This window comes from Canis aureus, chromosome 10 (assembly GCF_053574225.1).
Source record: "Canis aureus isolate CA01 chromosome 10, VMU_Caureus_v.1.0, whole genome shotgun sequence".
NCBI classification, from domain to species: Eukaryota; Metazoa; Chordata; class Mammalia; order Carnivora; family Canidae; genus Canis; species Canis aureus.
Window position 1 is genome coordinate 38,365,530 of NC_135620.1, and position 24,954 is coordinate 38,390,483.

Here is a 24,954-nt window from a genome sequence, read left to right on the forward strand (position 1 = left end):
CTAAGAAATGATTTCTCTGGTGATAACTAACACATCATGCTAATGAGAGAATCTAATGCACAATAGAAAAATGTCACTACTAATAATATTTGCATGAAGTTAAATAAAGCAACTGTAAGAGAATGTCAGACAGTTGTTCTTTAATAAGACACAGTTTCACAATGAAATTATGTTGTTAATTTTGTTACATCATTGGGTGAATCCTAAATTACTACATAATGATGCACAGAGTCATTTATAATTCTAACTTAGTATTTGACTTGTGTCTGAAAAGAGACCTTATTAAGGGATCTACATTTTATTTGAAACAGGTTAAATATACCTCACCAATAATAAAAGGTAAATGCCCCTAATAATGTGTAAAACATGGGCTGGAGCCATTTACCTGTTACAGTTTCATGTCTGAAAAGATTTCAAAATATATTAGACTACTGCATGCCTTGAAGTAGCTACAAAGAATTTTATTTGATAGTCTCTCAAATGTAAAAAATATGTACAAAAATAGAAAAATCACCTCTTAAAACCTGATTTTAAAAAAAGAAAAAGAACTTCCACAAGCAGACATTATTTTCTGCTTTTAACAATACTTAATGAGGTTAAAATGGGCAAAATAATGTTCTAGACTTCTGGAGATTAACACAGAAGATGAGCAAAGGGTTTCTGGTCATTCTCGATCTGTCACTGATCAAAGTAACTCAAAAAAGAACTTCCTTTACAGAAGTCAAGAGTCATGCCCTTTAAGGTTATCAAATATTGTATGGGAAAAAATTATCCTTTTTGAAAAATCTTACTTAAACATGGGAAAGATGCAGAAAGGAAAATGTGGTAAAATGATCATTATCTTGAATATAAAGGAAACATACTTTGTTCCACTAAATCTAAATTAGCTTCAGTCTGTGATGCCTTTTTGTTAGTATTAGACAGATTTACATATAAGCAGATCCAACTTTGCTCATACAAAAGACAAAGAGTTTTATATCCCTACTTCCTAATTTACCTCTAGAAGACACAAGACTAGATTATTAAACTCCAGTATTCATGAGACATTGCTACAAGTTTTGCTGTAGTTAAATAATACTGATGGTTATTTCTCAGTAACTCAGTTTTGAAACCTGCTAGCTATTCAGTCTTTTCTAGTATTTAAAGAAATGATCTGGTAAATTCTGTAGTTTTAATATTTTTACAGAAAACTTTGAAATAAAAAAAAATAGACCCAAACAATCTTTTTCATGACTTAAATCAATTTTTTCTTAGAAATTAAAATAATCACAATACAGAAAAACCTCTTTATACAGAATCCTGCATATTTGATTAAACTGGACAAACTTTTACCTGTAGTAAAACAAAAGCTGGCTTACTGTGTATACTGAAACTAGTATTCCTTGAAACTGTTGGCTTCAAGAAAATCATTTCAAGAGAAGCGTCTTTTCTGTGTGCACAGGCACACACACACACAGTCACACACACACTGAATCAGCATTGCTGATAAACTATAGGTAAAGAAAATAAACATATTTTAATAACATGTACAGCACATATATTTTTAGATTTACACAGTCTGAATTTAGGTTTACACAATATTTATACAAACTACCATGTCATCCTGAAGGAGGAAAAAAAAATACACATATACAGTCTTTACACACTTTCCAAAAATGCACAGGAGGTAAACATTTAGTAACCATGACAGAAAAAGGGGGGGGGGTGTTACTAACTATATTAAAACCAAAAAAACCTATATATATATATATATATATATATGTGTGTGTGTGTGTGTATACACATACATATATATAGTTAAATCACAGCACTTTTTAAAATTGTGATTTTCTCCCCTTATTTTATTACCCTGTTTAGTAAATGGCATAATACTATGTAGTTTTATATAACATCCATTATGAATAAATTATCTCCCTATATTTCTACTCTTTTCATATAGTCAACTGATGCCAAGACACATGCATGCACACAGGTAGAGACAAAATAGATCTTTACATATTCACAAAGTCAAACAACTGAATCAAAGACACCATAATAGCTTGGTTGTACAAGTTTCTCTTTCTGAGTGATTTCAAATTATTTTCCTAATTCTGATCAATCATTTACTTTTATTAGTTTTTTAGCTAAAATGTTTTCCATGACTTAAAGTCTCCTTAGATTCAAATCTACTTGGAAATGGGCTAGTGCCAAAGAAGCAATCTAACACCATCTATGTGGTTCAATAGCCATTTATCAATTGATCATTATCTCTATCTGGTTTTATTAACTCTTTTCTAGCTAGAGGGAGACCTAAACCAATCTTCCCTTCTCACACACATGACCTTCGCTAACTCATGGAAAAACCCTAAACGTGACATCTAATTTTTTAAAGTGCGGCACAAGTTGCTTGTTCCTACAGTTTCACAGAGTGAAAACACGCTGTGTTACAAGCAGAGAGAGCCACCCAGGCAGGGATGTGCCTCAGAAACACACCTCTCAAAGCACTCTACAATGACAAGGAATATCTCTGGGAGGAAATGAACTTTTTAACTTGCAAGAATGGGAAATAGCTCATTAAGAGTTGCTTATTGGGTTTATGTTGATTGCATTTAAATCCCAGCTTACTGTATCAGCAGTAATCAGGGTCCCTCTACAGGATATGTCAAAATACACCTTATTCAAATGCCTTTATCCTATCTAGAACGGCATAAAACTGTTCGCTAGCTAGATGCTACAAAACCCTGGCTCTGTGCACTGGCTTTTGCAGACGTACCTCTAAACTTCTGATAGTTTACAGCCTAACAAATTGTTTTCTTTCTTTCATTACCAATAATTTTTAAAAATCTAATTAACTCAATAAAGTATGTAATTCTTACGGTCTCTTACCAGCAAAACAGATTTTAGAAAAAGAAAGCAATTGCAGTATTTTTTTTCCAATGAGTGGAACAGTACCAATTTCTTAACTGCCATCTACTTAAGATCCAAGTGTATTTGCCAGTAATACTTTTCATGCTGTGTGGATGATACAATCATGCTAACTCTGCTTTGTGTGGGTTTGGTGTAGGCTTTTGAACAGCAAGACGTGTCTAGGAGGGAGGCACCAGGGAACTTCCCTCCCTCGCTTGAGCACAGTCCAAGATGAAAGTTTCTGGGTTGTTTCCCTTCGCTTCCTCTCACCCTCGCTCCCCCTCGGAGCCGCAGAGCCAGCAATTGTGCAAGAGGAGCCGGGCGTGCAGGGCGCGTATCACCAAGCGCATGGTACGAGCCGCCGGCTCCGATGATTAATTATCAGTTGCCGCCGGCCTCGCACTAACACGTCGGCTTTCCCGGCAGAGCCAGCACACCCAGCCGCCTGCAGCGCGGCCCGGACCGAGCAGCGGCTTTAGGGAGGACGCGGCGGCTGCGCCCGAGTGTGAGTGCGCCGGCCAGCGCGCGAGCGAGCGGGGGACGGGGGGACGGACGGGCGGGCGAGCGGGCGGGCCGGCGAGTGTGCGGGAGCCGAGCGCCGCCGGCGGGAGCGCAGGGGCGAGCGGGGAGGCGGGCGAGCGGGGAGGCGGGCGGGCGGCCGCGGCGGGTGCAGAGGAGCTGGGACCCGCCGGCACTGCCCGCCACGCGCGCCGCCGCCGCCGCCGCCTCCTCCTCCTCCGCGACCCTCCGCGCTGGCAGCCGCTCCTGCACAGCCTCCTCTCCGCAGGTCGGAGTCGAGCTGCTTCCAGCCCCGTGAAGTCAGCGGGGCTGTGCAGAGGGGCCCCTACATGTTATGGCTGTTTGTTTGGAGAACCTACTCTGAGATAGCACTTTGACGAAGTGATTAATACAGATAGACCGATAACATTTTTGGGTGGTGGCTTTTTTTTTTTTTTTTCAATCTTAAACAGAAAACAAAGAAATAAAAGTCTTCCCATGACCCAGGCTATACTGTGAAACTTTGCAAAGAATGCCTTTGCTTTGCTTTTACTTCAGTATCCTTTCCCCCTTTTTCTTTTAAGGAGCCCTCAGGGAAACCATGAAGTAACCCTGCACATTCCAACACCACAGTTATGACAAAACAGAGCCTAACTATGAAGTGATCAAATTTTTAAAAATGTTTAGAAAGAAAAATAACAGAAACAAAAGTCCATATAACAATTCAAGGTTTCTTAAAAAAAAAAAAAAAAGAAAGAAAGAAAAAGAAAGAAAGAAAAGAAAAAGTAACTTACCTGTTGGGACATTCTGAATAAGAGGTTAGTATCAGCGTTTTGCCATGTCCCCATGAACCCTGGTTCAGCCGTAGTCGTTCTGGTTCCGAACTGCATGGAGTTGTCAGTCCAGGAGGCTCTTAAAGTCAAGTCTCTTGCCCTCTTTGGCTCTCTGTCTCTCTGTGTCTCTCTTTCTCTCACATCCACTTCTGCCTCTTCTGACTGAAAAGTGAAGGTGGATTTTTTGAGCCTCTTGGCAGCCAGTAGCAGGAGTGTGGTGTAGTTAAGAAGCTGGCTGAACTGTGCATTTCATTTGGGAAGGGGGAGATTTGGGGGAGGGAGGGGGTCAGAGCTTCTTTCGCACCTTCTGCACAGATACCCCTATCATTTATGCATAGATTGTGACTCCCCGAGCTTGCCTTTGCTCGGTTTAACAGCTGCCTGTCAGGTGTGCAGGCAGCACTGGAGACCCAACCATCAGCTTCAAACTCTCAGCCACTGCATGTCATTGGATAGCAGAGCTAAGAGTCAACTGCACTGTTCCACTGTCAGGCACCAAATGACACCCTGCACTAACCCCTCTCCAAACACACAGATAGATACACACTTAGGCACACTCCAAGCAGTACCATGCTCACGGACGGCACACGGGCTGAAGAGAAGCTGAGGCCCTTCCCAAGGAAATCTTCCCAACAATGCTTTTGGGTGTAACATGCAATATCTGACATCAGTCTGTACTTTAACATTTGTAAACTGCTCTGCTTAAACATTTTTTTTTCTAATTACACTGCAAGAAAGAAACATATTCAGCTCTAAGAGAATGTTAAGTCCGTTCAGTTGTTGTCTAAATGTTAGCTCCTACAAGTTATATTGTACGTGCTGGCCTATTTATAACCACATATAAACTCCTAGAGAAAATAATGTACATAGAAACTTCCACTCTGAAAAATAAATAAATAAACCTAGCAGGTTTTTTGAACATAGAAGATGCACAATAAACATTTGCAAAATAAATACATACTATTTAATATCCAGTTCCTCTGGTCATTAATTATTAAATTGGATGTTAAGTAATAAGAAATTGAATGGCAAGGAAAAAAAAAGTACACCTTTTCTTAAAGCTCACAAATAGAAAAAAAAAAAATCCTTTGTTAAAGTTCCTGGATGAAGCATCTACAAAATCCTCTTAAATCATAAAAAAAAAAAGAAAGAAAGAAAGAAAAGAAAAAGATGAAGAAAAAAAGCCTGTCCCATTTTGGGGAAAAAGTAATGAATATAAAAATTCCATTTTTCATTCAGGATTTCTATGGAAAATTCTATAACATTTTTGTGCCTGATGAAATATAACCCGGATAGCACATTGTATTTTTAATTAAACCAGTTTTAAAAACAAAACATCTATTTATTAGTGTTTATCTACCTTATTTATGGAAAAGCAGAACTGAAGAAAATGCAGTGTACATAAACAGTAACTTCAAAATGGAAAGCTAAATTCATGTCATCTCATAAAAGTAGTCAGCAGGAAAAAGCCATCCTTCCTAAACTTAAAATATAAGGAACATTAATCTTCAACCACCTACAAATATCGAGGACAAATGTACCACTCTCCTTGCTCCTCCTTAACTCAAGAATAACAATAAAGCTTACTCTCTGAAACAACAAAAGAAAAAGAAAAGAGCTTCAATGGCAGCTCTGTGTCATTAGTGGACAATGAGAAAAGATGAGAAAACGTACACTATGTTGACACAAATGTGCCTTCCCCTCTAGAACCGACATCTCCTGAAAGCTTTTCTGTTAAACTTCCCTCCGGTTCACCACCATTAAGCACAAAAAAGTCTCAAAAGCAGCAAATTCAATATCTGAGAAGAAACAAACAAGAACCCAAAGAATTGTTGCCTTAAAATATATGAAGTCCACCTGTGGTCAATAAAAATATTCTTGAGGGGGGAGGGCAGGAAAAGCCCCTATGAGTCAATTGTCAACAGTGACTGTACCTTTACAGCTAGCTATTACCCACTTAAACTCCCTCTAAAATTTGCTAGCCTCTTGATTTCTGAAGTGGCACTCAGTGCCTCAGTCAAGCTGCCTGCTCAGCTCCTGACCTTCCCACTAATGGCTGTTATTTGTGGGAGGCTTAAGGACACTGTCAATAGCAAGCTTCCTCCTCGCTCCTCTCAGGCTCTGTTGTATCGCTTTGCCTGCGTGTTCTCTCTCTCTCTCTCGCCTGCTTCTTGCTCTCCTGCTCTCCCCCTCACACTCCCCCCTCCTTCCTTCCTCTCTCCTTTACTCCGTCTTCCTCTTTTCCTAGCCCCCACCCCTTTTTTCTTTCAGTCCTGCAGTCCTCTTCTTTCCCAGGTATCATCCCCCCACCCTGGCCCCAACCACACACACACACACACACACACACACAACACAAAAATCAACTGGCATGCAGCAGCAAGCACCTGCAGTAATAGACTCTTTTATTAAAACTGTTATTCTGCAAGACTTGAAATTCCCCATGGACCGGGCCATGTCAAAGCCGATATAATTAACTAGAGGCTCAGCAACGGATCAATTACCAGACAAGCAAGTGATAGTGAAATCAATGAAAGATCATCAGCCACATTATCAGTGTTGCAACTCATTAGGGCAAAACTGAGAAATGTGCTCAAAGCGAGCCCAAGCAAGGTGGCATTACAAAACAAAGGGCTAATTTGGAGACCCTGCTGTGAACAATCTGTAACAGAATTAGCCTTTTTTCCCCCTAAACTGCACAGCTCCGTAACTAAATGTGACAGACTGAGAGAAGCAGTTTATTAAGACACCAACCCCAAGTTTATTTAGTTCATAAACTCTCTCCTAGAAAATCAATACAGTCTGTACAGGGTTATTAGGCTGACTAGCTAATACATCCAAATCTGGTCTGCCCATCCAGCAGTCTTCTAACAAAATGCTACCCAGCATAGGCAAACTGAGCTCTTTCAGATATCAAGGCTTGAGTTTGCTCTAGATCAAACAGGTCTGCAATGTAACTAGGACCCGCATATTAGTGCCAAGGCACAAGCCTCAAAAGCACCAGGATATCTTTCTAAGGTTTAAAAATTTTCATAACAAATCTATCATTCCATATTGCACTTGCTAAATGGAGTTGATAAAACAAAATTTTAACTGGTCTGTGTAAGACTAGTTTACAAAGAGGACAAGCCTTGTAAGAGACAACAGTCAACCCAAAGTCTTAACAATAAATGAATCAGTAAACTAAAATAAACCTCAAGTGTGTACACTTGTTCTTTGCAGATTTTAAATTCTGAATATTCATTTTTAAATCAAGTTTTGAAAATACAAATTAGACTCCTCTAGAAGTCCCCAAAATACCTGATTTGAACTTGCCACTCACTGCCACATATAAACAAGGCATACAGAATCTTTGATCTTAGGCTAATTTTCTATCCAGCAAGAAGGGCAAAGGTACAAAAAAATGAATCTACAAGGCACAAAGAGGAGTTCTGATTTTGTCCAGTGGCTAGCCAGTCTATAGATTATGGGCCAGCTGTCTGGAATCATTTGGATTAAAATTATTTAAGGTGAGGGGGTGGAGGTAGGCATCACTTCCATAGTAATTGCCTTTTACTGCCCTGATTCCATGTAGTTCAGGTTAAAGAACTACAAATTACTAAAGGCTATGTGCTGGCTTTCCCACATTTACTGATTGTGAGAGACCATGAATTTAGGAATACACCAACCAGGTCCAAATAGAAACCAAATTATTAGAAAACATTATGGGAATGTGAATACCTTCACCTCACAACACATAGCAGATACACACTTACAAAAACTAAGAAACTGAATGCAGTTTACAGTGTTAAGACAGATTGGAGAACTGTCAGAAAAAACAAAAAGATAACAATTTTTGGAAGTGACTTCTGATGTTTATGATGTTTTAACATTTAAAATGTTCCAAGAAAAGGATTACACTATTAACATGACTTCGGTATACTGGCTCTAAGACACTAAATCCTAACCTTTAAAACAAAATCCTAAATTCCAAAACAAAAGTACTTCTTTTCACAGGACTTTATTAAAATCCAATTTATAGATTGCTATAAATAAATATTTTCCTCTAATTTTTGAGCTGGTACCTTATTAAGCATTTCATAACTCATGTTTTTGAGTAATCTATAAAAAGTTAAATATACATAATCTAAAGCTATGCTGTAGATGCCAATGTTTTAGATAGTCATTAAAAGTTGTAATTACAGAGAAATTGTATTTTTTAAAACCTTTTTGCATATAACTACATACTGTGCATGTACCCTCAATGAGATCCAATTAGTTGCAAAGAATTTGCATTTCAGTTAGTATGGGATAACAAGACTATAGGGAGGCACAATGCAATTCCACCAGCAGAGTAAGGAAGTGTGTTCTTTCTTGTTAGCTCTGTAAGCAATAATTCCCACAACTGACTGTTTAAAATGTTACTGATCTTTTCAATATTTCAGTATTGAGGTAGCTTTAAGTTTTTCCCTCCATTAAAAAAAAAAAATCACAAGTTGGTGAAAATATCAGCCACAATGAATACTTACAGAAACAAATGAACAAAGGATTTTGTTTTGTGTGTATGTTTGTGGGAGTTTTTCTGGAGGGGGAATATTGCATACTTTTTCTCTTCCTCTTAATACTCACTGGTAATTTCTTTAAAGCACATTGCTTTCTTACAATAAGTTCCATAACTGGGGGCAGGGAAACCTCACTGAAACCGTTCTATGTAAATATATATGGTTTTGTGATCCAGGCATGTATCTAGTACTCTGAGAAAGTACTCAAGGCTTTTCATTTCTTCTAGTTATGTTTCCAACAATGTAAATCCTAAGCAAATATCAAATAAATGTATAATTTATATACACAGTATAACAAGCATCTCTAGGACTTCTGCTGGTTCACGGAACAATACCTGTAAATTCCCTGGGTTCAGTTCAGCAGCTGTTAACAGATTCTGTAATCTGTAATGACAGTAAACTGGCCTTTGCTCTTCTTTTATTCACTATTCATTTTCAAGGCTAGGTTAAGTACAGAGCTGGGTTAAAGATCAGTGGTTTTTCATGTGACACACGCTGGTATTCATCTAATGGCTTGTCAAGACAAAACTGTCCCTGTTCTTGCCAAAATAATAAAAATGACGCTCCACATCGCATGACAATCAGCACTTCCTTATGGCAAAACAACTCAAGCTTTTGTAATTCATTTACTTTATGGAAAAAAAATTTAATAACTGGCTACCCAATCCTATATGTGGAATTAGGTTGTCATTCTCAAAGAAGATTTTTTTTAATGTTATATATGGCCTCTCTTAACACTAAAGCAATATGTAAACTAGTTACTGATCAAATCCGACTTTATCGTATAAAAATAATGCTCACGCTACAAATTCATATGGCATTAAGGAATATAACTTAATATATGCAAATTATGCAGAAGCAGCAGGCTGGGCCCAGTCACAGAGGTGGGGGGAACCAATTGAGGAAATGTCATTTTTCTTGAGAACAAAGTATGGGACTTGCTTTGCAACATCTGTTGGGCTGTGTGAAATGTTAACAGATGTCTTAAGTGAAAAAAGGAAAAAGAATTAATAAAGGAAACCTCCTCTGAACAGATAATCCACCCAAATTTCCATATTCCTAAGGAAAAAAGTTGACAGCAACCTTTTTCCCTTGTGAAATCTGCCATCCCTACTTTATTGTGTAAAGTTTCATTTTCTATGTGAAGTTAAGGGATAAAATTTTTTGACTCAATAAAAAAGAATAGAGAAAAAGTAAAACTAACAATAATTTCAACTGAGATGTTCCCTTTGTGAATAATTATACCATAATCTAAGCTGCCTCTTTCCCCTTGAGTCACATGCGTAATTTGATGGGAGGACAGTGAAAAGTTCACCCTCAAAAAAAGCCACACAAAAAGATGAAATATTACACTAATGTGCCTGCATTTTGGAGGAAAGGAAGGAGGAGAAATAAAGGGTAGCTCTTAAGGTAAAGTTCTGATATGGACACATATCTCCACATTAAGGTTTCCATCTTCACAATTAGGAAAATTCACCTTTCATTTATACCTACATCCCTGCATTCACCATTTGTTCCTACTTGCCTTCCATTACTAGCCTAACAAGGGGTGGAACACCCTCTTTTTAATAGGCAAGTGTTCTATAGCAGTATAATCTTTTTTAAAAAAAAAAAGATTTTATCTATGTATTCACAAGAGACAGAAAGAGAAAGGCAGAGACATAGGCAGAGGGAGAAGCAGGCTCCCTACAGGGAGCCTGATGAGGGACTCAATCTCCCTGATGGGATCACGCCCTGAGCAGAAGGCAGATGCTCAACCCCTGAGCCACCCAGCCATCCCCTATAGCAGTATAATCTAATGACCACTAAGAAAACTTTTGAAATTACTAGTTGGATCTTGGTATTAAATTTCAGCTTTTAAAAAAGATTTATTTATTTGAGAGACAGAGAGCATGAGAGCACCTGGGACAGAGGGACAAGCAGACTCCCTACTGAGCATGGAGCCCCTATAAGGGGGGCTTATAGGAGCTCCATCTCAGGACCCTGAGATCATGACCTGAACTGAAACCATGAGCCAGATACCTAAATGACTGAACCACCCAGGTGCTGGTATTTAAATCTTAAGAAAACTGGTAAACTTTTCTTAGTTAACAGTTTTCATTCATGTTTCAATTTATTAGATGATCTAGCCAAACATGAATGAAGCAGCCTTGAACCCAGATTAAAAAGATGATGCATACACACCAACTACTGAATCTAACCTAGTGTCTGTTTCTATATTCTATAAATCTTTCTCTTTAGAGATATCTATTTTATTACTTATGCTCTTAAAAACTCAGGACAGGGGATCCCTGGGTGGCGCAGCGGTTTGGCGCCTGCCTTTGGCCCAGGGCACGATCCTGGAGACCCGGGATCAAATCCCACGTCGGGCTCCCGGTGCATGGAGCCTGCTTCTCCCTCTGCCTGCGTCTCTGCCTCTCTCTCTCTCCTCTCTGTGCATTCTCATGAATAAATAAATAAAATCTTAAAAAAAAAAAAAAACTCAGGACATAAATTTTGGTTAACAAAAAAAGTTTTTGGTTAACAGTTCACGGATTAACTAATTCAAAATGCAGTTAAGGATCTTTAAAGATTCAGGTAAAGGAAGAAAAATACTGTGCTGTCATCTCTGATTGCAAGTCTCAATCTCGCTCTCCTCTATGAGATTCTGCTTTAAAATCGTACATGTTACTTCGTGTTTATAACTACACCTTCTCCAGATGGCTCTGGCAGCCTAGGTTGGGCATTTCAACATATAGAAACCTCAGCCAGAATAGCCTGAAGATTTCAGGGGACAAGATCATGGTCCAAGTTATAAATAAGACATGCTGGCATGCTTTTGGTTTTTGGTTAGTTTGTTTTTGGCCAAAGCATTATGGGTGCTAAACGCTCTGGTGTTTACTCACAGGTATACCGCATCAGAGCATGACAAAAAATAATAAGTGCTACACCAAAAAAACATTGATCACTTACACTGAGGGGGAAGCCTGTGCATTGAAAATATCATTATGTGACGTCACACCCAAAAAGGAAAACATGCCTCCTAAAATAAAATTTGAATACGATAGGTACACCTATGTGTCTGGGTGTCTGAGTGGTTGAGCGGCTGCCTTCGGCTCAGGGCATGATTCCGAGGTCCCAATATCCGGCCCCATACAAGGCTCCCCACAAGGAGCCTGTTTCTCTCTCTGCCTGTGTCTCTGCCTTTATCTGTGTGTCTCTCGTGAATAAATAAATAAAATCTTTTAAAATTTTTCAATACGATACAAATTTAAATCACTTTAAACAGTGGCATAAACATCCCGCTTAAGCAAACAGTATCTAAAACCTTCATCCTTTTTTTTAAAATTATTATTACAACACTTTATCTGTACCAACTAGACCAACCAATGTGATATAGCATTTGCTGACAGGTCTAATCAGGGGCTCAATTTGAGAAAAACACATCAAGGAGATACCAAAATGCCATAATCCCTTGATACCCTATGAAAAATTTAAAAGTTAAAAGATTTGGGTAGGGTGTGGTAGATGAGGTAGTTTATAAAATATCAGGGAAATGATGAATACTTAGAATCAAGGCATTTGCAGATGCAAAAGCATGTGAAGTCAGCATGAATATTAAAACCTCCAAATGATCAACTATTTTACCTACCCTGTTTTGGCTTAAAAAAACCCGAAGTGACTTTATATGTCTTCTCTCAGGTCAAACACTGACAATGGCTTCTTTCTATCATAACCTAAAGTCAGTTTTTATGAAAAAATCTTCTAGAGGAAAAGAACCAGGGTTGTATTCCCTTAAATGAGTATTAAAAAAACAGGCTTGGGGGTCACCTGGGTGGCTCAGTGGTTAAGCATCTGACTTTGGCTCAGGGTGTGATCCTGGGGTCCTGGAATGGAGTCCCACATCAACCTCCCAGCAGGGAGCCTGCTTCTCCCTCTGCCTAAGTCTCTGCCTCTCTTTGTGTCTCTCATGAATAAACAAATAAAATCTTTAAAAAAAAAAAAAAAAAACAGGCTGGGGGCATCCAGTAGAGAATTACTTCTGTATGACCAAGCAAAGTTGCAAAGATTGTAAAGATAGTATTACTTTCTTTATTTACTTCCTTCTAAAGTCTTGCAGCCCCACTGAAGATGTCATAATAATAGTTTAAATTACTGTCAGGAAGAAGACTGAGACTCACAGACACCCATGAAATCCAACACTGCTTTTAGTTATCACAGAAAAAAAGCAGCTCTATTGATGGTACCCCCTTATATGAAATACAAAAACCCAAAAAACAAATTTAAAAAGTAAAATCCCAGGCACCAGGGTGGCTCAGTCAGTTAAGCAGCCATCTCTTGATTTCAGCTCAGGTCATGATCTCAGGGTCCTGGGAGACAGTCCCGGGATGGGCATTTGCACTCTGCACTGTGCTCAGTGCAAAGTCTGCTTGAGATTCTCTCTCTCTGCACTGCACAACCCCCCCCCCCACACACACACACACACACATACATGCAAGCAATCATGCTCTAAAATAAATAAAATTTGGGAGGCCTGGGTGGCTCAGTGGTTGAGTGCCTGCCTTTGGCCCAGGACATGATCCTGGAGTCCTGGGATTAAATCCCACATCGGGCTCCTTGTATGGAGCCTGCTTCTCCCTCTGCATCTCTCTCTCTCTCTGTCTCTCATGAATAAATAAAGTCAATTAATTAATTAATTAATATAAAAATTTAAAAAGTGAAATACCAATATACCTGAAGTTCCAAAATTTTATAAAGCCAAGACTATGTTATATCCACACATATTTAAACAGAAATATGTTGAAATAAATTTGAATGAAACTAGAGATTGTTTCCAAATTCAGAAACCCAAAGATGTCAGAAATTCAGTAGAGCAAGTTAAAAATAGGAAGAATTAACAGTGGCTTAAGTCTAATTAGTACTGACCTTCAATGGGATAGTGGCTGCAAGAGGGGCAAGGAAAGCTTTTAAGGTACAAGTAATATTCTGTATCCCCATCCTCCTGGTGGTTCTGGGTATGGTCACTTTGTAAAAATCCATCAAGCTATATGTACATATGATTTGCACACTTCTCTCTATGCATGTTATGCTTCATTTCTAAAAGTTTACTATTGCTACTGCTAATGGCACTACTACTAAAAATAATGGTTACAACAGATTAAAAGCACAGGAAATAAAGAAAAGGAAAAACAAGGAAAACAAACAGCATGGAAGAGAAGAAACAAAAAGAGGGCACATATTTATCACAGTCAAAAATTAATCAAAAACTGCAACTATGGGTCAGCCCCAGTGGCTCAGCGGTTTAGCACTGCCTTTGGCCCAGAGTGTGATCCTGGAGACCTGGAATCAAGTCCCACGGCGGGCTCCCTGCGTGGAGTTGGTTTCTTCCTATGCCTGTGTCTCTGCCTCTCTCTCTCTCTCTCTCATGAATAAATAAATAAATCTTAAAAAAAAAAAAAAAAAAAAAAAACCCTGCAACTATGTATACTGCTTGCAACAGTTTCTCCAGAGTTAAGAAGTGTTAGGAATCAAAAAAAAAAAAAAAAAAGAAAGAAAGAAAAAAAAAAAAGAAGTGTTAGGAATTAAGTAAATATCTGAGTTGCCTGAATGAGGATGAATGTGAAAGGCAGTAAGTGGGTGGGAGAAAGAATAATTAGGCGAGAGATACCTTAACTAGGCAATACAAGAGTGTGAGTATATACAAGTGTCTTAAATGGAAAAGAACATCATACACAACACAGGATCCTGAATCATGCTTGCCAGTGTTGTTCTTTGTAATTATGACTATCTGGGGATAGGCAATTTGGGGTGGGCACAGAATGTGCCTGTCAAGAGATCTGGATACCTTGCAAACAGTATTCCTTGGAGGCAAGGAGTATATCAAGACAATTTTTTTTTTTTTTTTTTTTTTTTTACTGCAAATATAACATACTCCTCTGACCCACCCAAACACCTTTTAAGTGTTACAGTCTCCAAAGCTGATGGCAGCCAACCGTTAAGTAAATAAACCCTGGGGAGAATGGAAATAACAAAGTGGGAACAACTGAATAATTTGCTAATTGATAAGGGATACACTTTTACCCTGACTAGTTAAGTTTCTCGCTCCCTTTTCTTCCATTTATTATACAGATGGACATTTTAAACATTTTTAGCCACTGCTAGGGAATAGTGATCAAAGCCCTATTTGCCAAATAACAAGAAGGTGTGGGGAACATGAAAGTTAAGGCATAGTCCCTGCTCACAAGAAGTTTACAATCAGTATGGAAGATAAGCCATGTATAAAAACAACTGTAATAAAACAGAATGTGATAAGAGAAGCAACAGCACAATCCTACATAACTTAGAAAAGGAGATTCCTTCCAGCTGGGGGTTGTAGGACAAAGTTTCTAAGCAGAGGCAGCATTTGTGCTGAAACTGAAGAACTGATACTATTTCTAGAGAAGTGATCCAATTAGCCTAGAAGATAAGGTAGGATCTGTGTAGAGCAATGATAAATGAAAGGGATTGACTGGTCAATAGTACCATTATTACTGGAAGAGCCTTATATTCCACTATAAAGAGTTGCTATTTATCCTGTATCCACCAACAGCCAAAACTACTGAAAGCTTCTCAACAGCAGCACAGTATGATCATTACTGTATACACTAAAAAGATTTATCTGCCAACAGCATGACAGACAGACTGAAGTGTGAAAAGACAGAAGCAAAGCCACCAATTAGGAAGTTGTTATAATAATCTGAGTAAAATGATTGCAGGCAATAGAACTGGGAAAAGAAGAGCAGATACAATGTGGAGATAAAGCCCAGGGGACAAGAATGATTGATAAAATGTGGGTAACAAATGAGAAGAGTCAAAGATGATACTAAAGCTATAATATTCTGAGCATGAGAAATGGTAGACATATCAACAGAAATGAGGATGGACTAGTTTGTGGGAAGCTGAATTGGAGCTCAGTGTGGAAAAAAGAGATTAAACCAATGACAAAGCATCTAGAAAACTTCAGAAAACAGACTAACACTAGAACTCTCAGATCTGAGAGCCACCTACAGAGAAGTGACACAAGAGGCAAAAGAAGGCAAAGGTTATTAGCATCTAGGGGCACATCTATGATTACTAGGAAGAAAACAGAAGGAGCAATATTAACAAGGGTATTGTGACAGTCCAAGATTCTGAATGATAAGATGTCAGAGTGTAAAGAGGTAGAGTTTCGGTTTTTGTTTTTTTTTTTTAAAGATTTTACTTATTTATTCATGAGAGACACACAGAGAGAGCCAGAGACACAGGCAAAGGGAGAAGCAGGCTCCCTGCAGGAAGCCCGATGTGGGACAAGATCCCAGAACACCAGGATCACACTGAGCCAAAGGTAGATGCTCAACTGCTGAACCACCCAGGCACCCTAAAGAGGTAGAGTTTTAAATGTTCTAAAACACAGTGCTATATTTAGAGTATAATAAAACCAAACACAGTAGTAAGGAGTAGTAAATATAGTAAGAGCAAAGCAAAATGCATGGGGATGATAAATACCAAAATCAGAATAGTGCTGGAGCATGGGGTGAGTATTGGAGAGAGGGGATGATAACCTGGGGCTTCACATATATTTTTACATTCTAAGTTCTTACATTTGGGTAAATGGGTGTTCATTACACCATTCCTCTTACATATCTGTGGTTGCAATATTTTATCATTATATTTTGTGTCCTGAGAGCTGTTAATGGACAAATTGGTATAAAAGTTAGAATTCAGATTGTAAAGTAGTTAAGAAGTAAGCAAATTATAAAGACAAGGAAGCAAAAAAGGGAAAATATTCTTTGGAGAAATTTTGCAAAGCAAGGAAGTAAGTAAGAAAAAGGTGGTCTGAAAAGTTTGCATTGGCCTGGAAGAAGCAGTGTTAGTGTGTTGATGGTTTGTTACTTGTTACAGGGGGGAAAAAAAAGAGTGTATCATAGGCAAAGGGACAAAGCCAGTGGAGAAAAGGATATTGAAGATCTAAGCCAGAGGGAAAATGATATAAAAGGGTCCTAGGAGAGAATGTGATCAAGACCACAAATAAAAAGGGTGCCCCTGAAGGGAGAAGGAAAAAATTTTTCTTAGAACCAAAGGTAAGAGATATAAAAAAAATTCTGTGGTTAAAAAAATATATGTATTGAGAGTGTTCAGGTCAGAAAGCCAATTTACTACCCATCTCCCCAATTAAATTCTCCATTGGTTGAAAGGGAAAGAGTTTAATCTATCTTTGGTAATCTGGGGCCTACCAGAATACTTAACACACAGTAAATGCTCAATAAATGACAGCTGCACAAAAGAAGTGATAATCTCAGAAAACAATGACAGTATAAATCAAGGACTGGTGGGTAGAAAGGGTCTGGCCTAACTGGAAAAGATAGAATGAAACTCTGAATCAATGAGAAATGAATAAAAGAAGTGGCAAATAGCAATGGGATTCAGCCTTGGTTCCCAAAAACTCTTGAGAAATTACAAGCAAGCAGATTGGGTGTAAAACATGTAGCTCAGATTCCCCACAGTGGGAAGTAGAATACTTAGAACCAGGAAGGAGTTCTTGATTCAAAACTGAAAAATGCCTTGCTCCAAAATACACTCTAATAGGAAACCATACATTGTAAATCACTGCCCTTATGAGGCATTCATATGGCACATAGTTCTTATAAACTAAAACACTGAGAATTGATTCTTGGATGAAATTACTTAATATTTTACTTAGATGTCCCCTGATTCTAAGTGTTCACTATGTAGTATTTTTAAAATGTCTGTGAATATATTCCTAATGAAATTCACCAAAGCAAAAAAAACCAAAAATCTTTATGCCGTGTCACATACATGATTTGCATGGAGTGGAAAATGTGGAAGAATGTCACTTCATTAACAAACATGAGACGAAGTTGTGGAGAGCCAAACTCCACTCCTTACTGCCTGGATCCTATCTCCAAGACTGCAATTGTGGTCCAAGTCACACCAACCCTTTGCACAATTAGTGAAGACTGCATTAGCAGAACTGGGCACTCCGAGTCCAGAATCCCTCTAGAGAGCAGGGAAATGATGAGTTCCATCACCTGGCCAACATCAGCAACCGCCAGTCACCTCAGGGACTTAGGCAAAGACATTCATCCGCTGCGCTGGCAACCGCTACAGCCTGCCTTCCTAACAGAGTCCTTTCTGTGAGGACCACTGTCTAAGTGACCTGTCATAGAGCTTTATAAAGCAGCATTAATACTGTGGGCCAAAATGAGATTGATCTTTGAGCTTCGTGGTCTCCTGTTGTCAACGGTGCATTATAAAACCAATACTAAATACTTTATAAACAGGTCTCCCTACAGTGTATTAGAAAAAACAGTGCATATTTCATGCCCCATAGTTAGGTAGCCACATATCCATCAGACTAATAAATTATTTATTAGGTGCTCAGAAGTGCAATAAGAGTCAATAAACTAACTTCTGAATACTTATAAACTACTATTTCACTAGAAATTGTACCTGAATCAGAAAACTAGCACACTAACTGAATGGGGAATGGAAATAATCCAGCTCTCTCAAATGTACCATTAAAAGGAAGCACAGGCCTTACAGGTGAGAAGAGACAAAATTATGTGTCCTGAAAAGAGTCTTGGTTATTGAATTTGCACAAAGAGCACCAATCAACCCCATGCTAATTTCCTTTCTTTTCTATATAGTATTCTCTAATCCTAACAACCTTGGAGACATCTCAGGAAAATAAAAATTGGTGAAAACATTTTGAACATACCCTGATTCATGCCAGATGACATTCACTGGTGATAGTTTGGTTTTGCACCTGACATATCCAAAGAAACTATACAATGGCTTAAGTGCATAAGCTTTCTGCTACATGGATGGCATGGAATTGAGCATTTATGAATCTAACATTTAGTGTAGCATTTTATTTTCTGTTTTCAGTTAATGCTCCCAAGACCATAGACACCCTCTGATACAGTCCTGATGCCCAGTCCAACATCATCAGGCACCTCTTTCTTAGTTTCAATCCTCTGGAAAAGGACCTTCGGTTCAAGAATGTATTTCAGCCTTACATGAAGGAATTCTTCAGCTGGGAGTTATTTCCCAAACTATCAGAGGCGTGGACCTTTGTGTAGTATTGTGGGTGCCATGGTTTCACATGTTGGCCACATTAGTACTGGAGATCAAGCATCTGTAACCCACAGCTGAGTGTGCTCCAGCCCCCAAGCACCCGCAAGGCCGGTGCCAATGCAAACCACTCTTCCCATCCCACATCTGAACCACACTGGTTTTCTCCAGGAGCCAGGGGCTGAGATACAGTTCTGAAAATGAAGGTTTTGGGTTCTTTCCATTCACATGATGGGTATAGAGTGTTGAGAAGAATACTGCCAGAGGGACTGGCTCTTTTTTTTTCTCTCCCATTCCACACCAAGTGAATAAACCATAAAGAGGTTTACAGTGTCTAATGGTGTTCCAAAATCTCCCAGGGGCAAAACCTAAACGGATAAATATATAGATTCTTGCACATTGTTTTCATTTTTCCTACTAGAGTCTTATGGTTTTACCCCTATAGGCTGGAATTTTTAAGGATGAAAAACATTTTATGTGGGTAGGAAAAAAGCAGCAGAAATAAAGGAGAAACATGGCAGAAACCTGATTTCACATCACTTTCTCAAAGAGATTTCCCCAAATCCTAGAAATAATGAAAGAGTTGACATAAAACTATAAGACGACTAGTTTCTTGCATTACTTTTGCTACTACAACCACTATAGCTAAGATGATTATTCATATTAATGAGTTTGGTATGTAGACAAACTATAAAAGATGCAGTCTCTGACCTCAAGTACTTATCTCCGTCTTTTGGGATTTACTCCTCCTGCTAGATTTACTTTTATTCTTCATACCCTTGCCCAGAGGAAGTGATCATCACTCAGAACTTGGAGCATTTCCATGGGTGGGGTTTAACTATGGCAATGAGAAGTGAGAGAACTTTTACCCTTGGACAGAGACAATGTTGGCTCCACAGCTCAGGATGTCTAGTTTGTAACAAAGAGAAATATAAACTCCATGTGAAATTTTACACTGGCCTCACTAAGCTTTATCAGAAGAATCTTATAAAGTGTAAAAGATTATAGGATTCCAGTGCTTTATCACATCAAGCACATATACACACAAACTGTATCACACTGCACACAAATGAGCTAATAACATCAGATGATGGTCTCTACCCACCCTTTATGTTCAGTTATTTATGTTTTGTGGATGTGCTTATAGCATATGTAGGAGAGAGACAGATCCATGGACTCAGTTTTATCAAGTGGTTAAGTCCCAAAGTTCTACAGTCCAATTACTTGGGTTTGAATACCTGTGGAACCTTTTATTAAATATGTAACCTTGGCGAGTTTTAGTTTCTAAAAGTGCCAAAATTCCTCATCTTTAAAAAAAATAGTTCACCCAATTGTGAAGATTAAATGTACTGATCAATGAAAAAGGTTAGCTGAGTGCCTAGAATATAAGCATTCAATAAATATTAGTTGCTGCATATACACATGTGTGTAAAGAGAGATTTCAAACTGTAAGCCCTCAGGCCAAGTTTGTTTTGCTTGGCTTCCTACATAGGAGTGTATGAGTATGCATGTACGTGTGCTTAATTACTGGCCAACGTGTAAAAAAAATGAACACATTTTAAATTAAAGTACAGCTTTCCAGCTGCTAGAGATGGAATGGGAAGAAGCAAAACATGGAATTTCAAAGAACTAAAGGTGTGGCAACAGAAGTCTGTGTTCCTTCATGACTACATTCTGCTGCTGGAGAGCAGAAGCTACTGTTTTCAGCAGTACTCACGGATAAGCACAGTCTCCATCACCCTTCTTTGTATTACACCTAACTAACTGTTTCCCTCAATTCCATGACTTGCCTAGCCACTATGGCCATTTGAGTCTGTGACTCCGGGCTCCAAGTTATGCTTTATCAATCTGATATACACATATCGAGAATTCATTCACACATCAATGAAAGTCATAGTTTTTAAAAAGTCAAGTATCAAAACTATTTTTTATTATGTCTACCTCCGATAAAAACACTGAAATTCATTATGTTCCCTTTTGCATTTCTCTAAGCCTTATGTATTTTTGTATTATATTCATATATATAAACAGTGGTTAATCTACTACCTGTCACTGTATTAGAGCCTCTGCTATATAATGACAGACACAGGCTGTGTGACAGCTATTAAGTATTAGTGGTTCTCAAACATAAAAACCAGAGGAGATCTTTTTAAAAAAGAAATTCATACTAAACATCCAGGACAGAAAAAAATGCAACAGTTCAGCTCCTTGGCTTCTAGAGTCTGAGATACCTTTCCAGAACTGAAAGGCTATCCCAAGAAAATTGATCTATTCCTCCTGCTTTACTATACAAACAAGTAAACAGAGGCAAAAATTTTTAAAAATGAGATAGTGGCAGAGCCTGGACCATTTTTTGAGGCCTGTGTTTCTCTAATTGCTTTTACATCAGAGTTCAAAGCAATGGTTCAGGGAATCTAGCAGTACACGAGAATTGCTCTACTGACTTGTAAGGACAGTCTATTATGCTTTCAGGAATTTTACAAGTCAGTAGACTCACCATGGTACCTTGAATTGGCCCTGGTGAGAGTACTTATACTACAGCAATCAGTAAATGCTACAAATCAGAGATCCCTTGCCCCATAAACCAGTTTTTAAACATTTACAAGCACATCACTAGTTGAGATTCTGACATCTACTTGTTGGGCATCTTCATATGGTACATATGATCATGTATGTGTTGTTGTACTTCTTTCTAGAGATTTAAGGATTTTGGGCAAGGGTATGAAGAAAACCAAACCAGACACTTAAGAGTTAGAGAAAATAAATCAATGCATAAGTTTGAAATGCTTAGTATGTACAAGGCATTGTGATAAATGTTATAAAAAACACAATTACAGTACGATCTCAGCATCCAGTGTTCTTAGGAAATTAACCTTTTTGGATAGACAGGCTGTTACTTTACATTTATTGAGCACCTGTTGTTTGCCAGGAAAAGCATAAAATATTTTTCATTTGTCCTTCACAGATCCTATGAGATAAGTATTATTATTTTCATTTTACCAGTAAGGTAGTTGAAGCGAAAAGAGGTCACTTGGCTAAGATCTTTTTTATTTTTTTAGAGGTTTTTGGCTTTTTTTGTTTTGTTTTTGTTTTAAGATTTTATTTATTTATTCAGGAGAGACAGAGAGAGAGAGAGAGAGAGAGAGTCAGAGACATGGGCAGAGGGAGAAGCAGGCTCCATGCAGGGAACCTGATGTGACACTCAATCCCAGAGCTCCAGGATCATGCCTTGAGCTGAAGGCAGATGCTCAACCACTGAGCCACCCAGGTGTCCTGCCAAGGTCTTATATTAACTGTCAAAGTGGAGAATCAAAACCAAGTTGTTCTGATTTCAAAACATGTGTTCAGGGGTGCCTGGGTGGTTGAGCACTCAGGGGTTGAGCATCTTGCCTTCAGTTCAGGTCGTGATCCCAGAGTCCCAGATCAAGTCCCACATTGGGCTCCCCGCAGGAAGCCAGCTTCTCCCTCTGCCTGTGTCTCTGCCCCTCTCTGTGTGTGTTTCTCATGAATAAATAAGTAAAATCTTAAAAAAAAAAAAAAAAGTGTTCATCCCAATATTCTACAATGCCTCAAGGTTTCTGCCATTTTGGATAAGAATTTTCTTAAAAGGTATTTTTTTAAACAGGATAATTCTTGATAATTAAAATTTTTCATTTTGTTGTTTTTAAAGAGTTTGCTTTTTTAATTTTTTTAAATTTTTTTATTATTTATTCATGAGAATACACAGAGAGGAGACAGAGAGAGGCAGAGGGAGAAGCAGGCTTCATGCAGGGAGCCCAACATGGGACTTGATCCGGGGTCTCCAGGGTCACGCCCTGGGATGAAGGCAGGCACCAAACCGCTGAGCCACCCGGGCTGACCCAAAGAGTTTGCTTTTAAGTAATCTCTCACCCAACGTGGTGGGGCTTGAACTTAAAATCCCAAAATCAAGAGTCGCATGTTCTACCAACTGAGCCAACCAGCTGCCCCATAAAATTTTTCATTTTGATTATCAAATTAAAATGTAGTGATAACTTCAGGGAGTCTAAGGATTTATGGGGGCTCTATTTGCTTCTGGAGGGAAAAAAAAAAGAATCTCTGGGAATGCTCTTTTAATTTAAAAACTTACCATTTTATCCTTTTGTAGTTAGTTATAATTACTTCCTGTATCTCAATATCTGCCTTTTTCCCCACTTCAAGAATTTTCTGTTATTTTACTATAAACCTCTCCAAAGGAATATTAAACAACAATTAATAAGAATGAAATAAAGCTATGAGTACTGATAAGGAACATCTCCAAATAAATCATAAGAGGCAAAATACACACTCTGTACACACTTCTGTACTCTTCTTACATTATTTACCTATTAGCAATTAAGAAAACAGGGATCCCTGGGTGGCGCAGCGGTTTGGTGCCTGCCTTTGGCCCAGGGCGGGATCCTGGAGACCCGGGATCGAATCCCACGTCGGGCTCCCAGTGCATGGAGCCTGCTTCTCCCTCTGCCTATGTCTCTGCCTCTCTCTCTCTCTCTGTGTGACTATCATAAATAAATAAAAATTAATTAAAATAAAAAAAAGAAAACAAAAAAATAGCTTTAGAGTTTTCTTTTTTTTTTTTTTTTAGGATTTTATTTATTTATTCATAGAGATGCAGAGAGAGAGAGAGGCAGAGACACAGGCATAGGGAGAAGCAGGCTCCATGCAGAGAGCCTGACGTGGGACTCGATCCCGGGACTCCAGAATCATGCCCTGGGCTGCAGGGGGCGCTAAACCTCTGCGCCACGGGGGCTGCCAGAGTTTTAGAGTTTTCTAAGCAAAATGTGGGAGGAATGACTTTCTTAGAAGTTAGATATCTAAACTTGGATGCTTTGTTATATCTCTTCAGAATTCTCAAAAACACTGCTTTTCCTGGTTTTCAACTGGGCCAGTATTTCTAAGGTTAAGTTAATGTATAAAACAAGAGTCTCTAATTTCACCTGACTTACAGTGAAGTTGGAGATTATACATAAGCATGAGTTTTTATAAATATGTACATATATAAATATATATACACACACACACACACACAAATATATATGTTCTCTCTTACTAAAAGTAAGTGCCATAAATTAGTATTTGTGTTATTAGCTAAAATGCTTCCAAGAGCATAATTTGGTCAGAAAGATGGATATGAGCTGAGTTTCTTGGGCTAAGGACAAAGACAAAAGACGAAGGGAACGTTCCAAATAAGTAGAGGGGCATGAATAAAAGTAAGTGTAAGCGCTATTCCTTAGATAAAGAACATTAGTAAGAGATGAGGTTAGAAAAAGCATACTGTAGAGGCCGTAAAATTTAGGCTTTACATTTTTTTTTAACATTTATTTATTTATTCATGAGAGAAACAGAGAGAGAGAGGCAGAGATATAGGCAGAGGGAGAAGCAGGCTCCAAGCAGGATCCCCGATCCTGGGATCACAACCTGAACCAAAGGAAGCCACCCAATTGCTGAGCCACCCAGGCGCCTAGGCTTTACATTTCTGAACAGAAAAGTTAAATAATGGAAATTTTTTCTTTCGTCTAGGAACAGTGTGCAAGGTGTATTAGAAAAGAGAAAGTTCTGAGGCAGAAATATGCAGTTACAGGATTTGTGTTGTATTCAGGAAGTCCTAAGGACAAGGAAGTCTGTAGGTTTTTATATCTGTTTATGCTACAGGATTCTAAACACTTGACCCTATACATGGTCAGTACATCACAGAATGTGAAGACCTACACTAGGTGATGTGGATAACAAAAACACAAGTTAGTGTTATTTCATTGTTGTTTTTTTTCTAATCTTAAAGAACTGATGCTTAATAAACTTCTACTTTCAGGGAAAAGAAGGAGTCAAAGAGAATTTGAAGATTTCCAATTAGGAAAAATGGTGGAGGGACCTCCTAAGATTAACACTTAATTTTATGCATTAGAGAGAAATTTGAAAAAAAAATGAAAAAAAATTTTAAAAAAGAGAGAAATTTGATATTTTACACATACATGTACTGTAGGGTTAAAATATTTCTATAAAAAATATTTCCTGGGATGCCTGGGTAGCTCAGCAGTTGAGTGTCTGCCTTTGGCGCAGGGCATGATCCTGGGGTCCTGGGATCAAGTCCC

At 38.4% G+C, this 24,954-nt stretch overlaps 1 protein-coding gene across 20 annotated transcripts in view; it reads right to left on the reverse strand.

The window, feature by feature from the left end:
• The window catches only part of BNC2 (basonuclin zinc finger protein 2), a 436,884-nt gene that overhangs the window by 287,911 nt on the left and 124,019 nt on the right, over positions 1-24,954 (reverse strand). For 13 of the 20 annotated variants that reach the window (XM_077912048.1, XM_077912060.1, XM_077912049.1 and 10 more), the window contains one exon: positions 4,179-4,379. The exons of 6 other annotated variants lie outside the window; for them this stretch is intronic. In XM_077912048.1, coding sequence (XP_077768174.1) covers positions 4,179-4,379 — 201 coding nt within the window. Of the gene's footprint in view, positions 1-4,178; positions 4,380-24,954 lie in introns of those variants that run through there. One more of the 20 variants, XM_077912067.1, reaches the window with a different exon arrangement.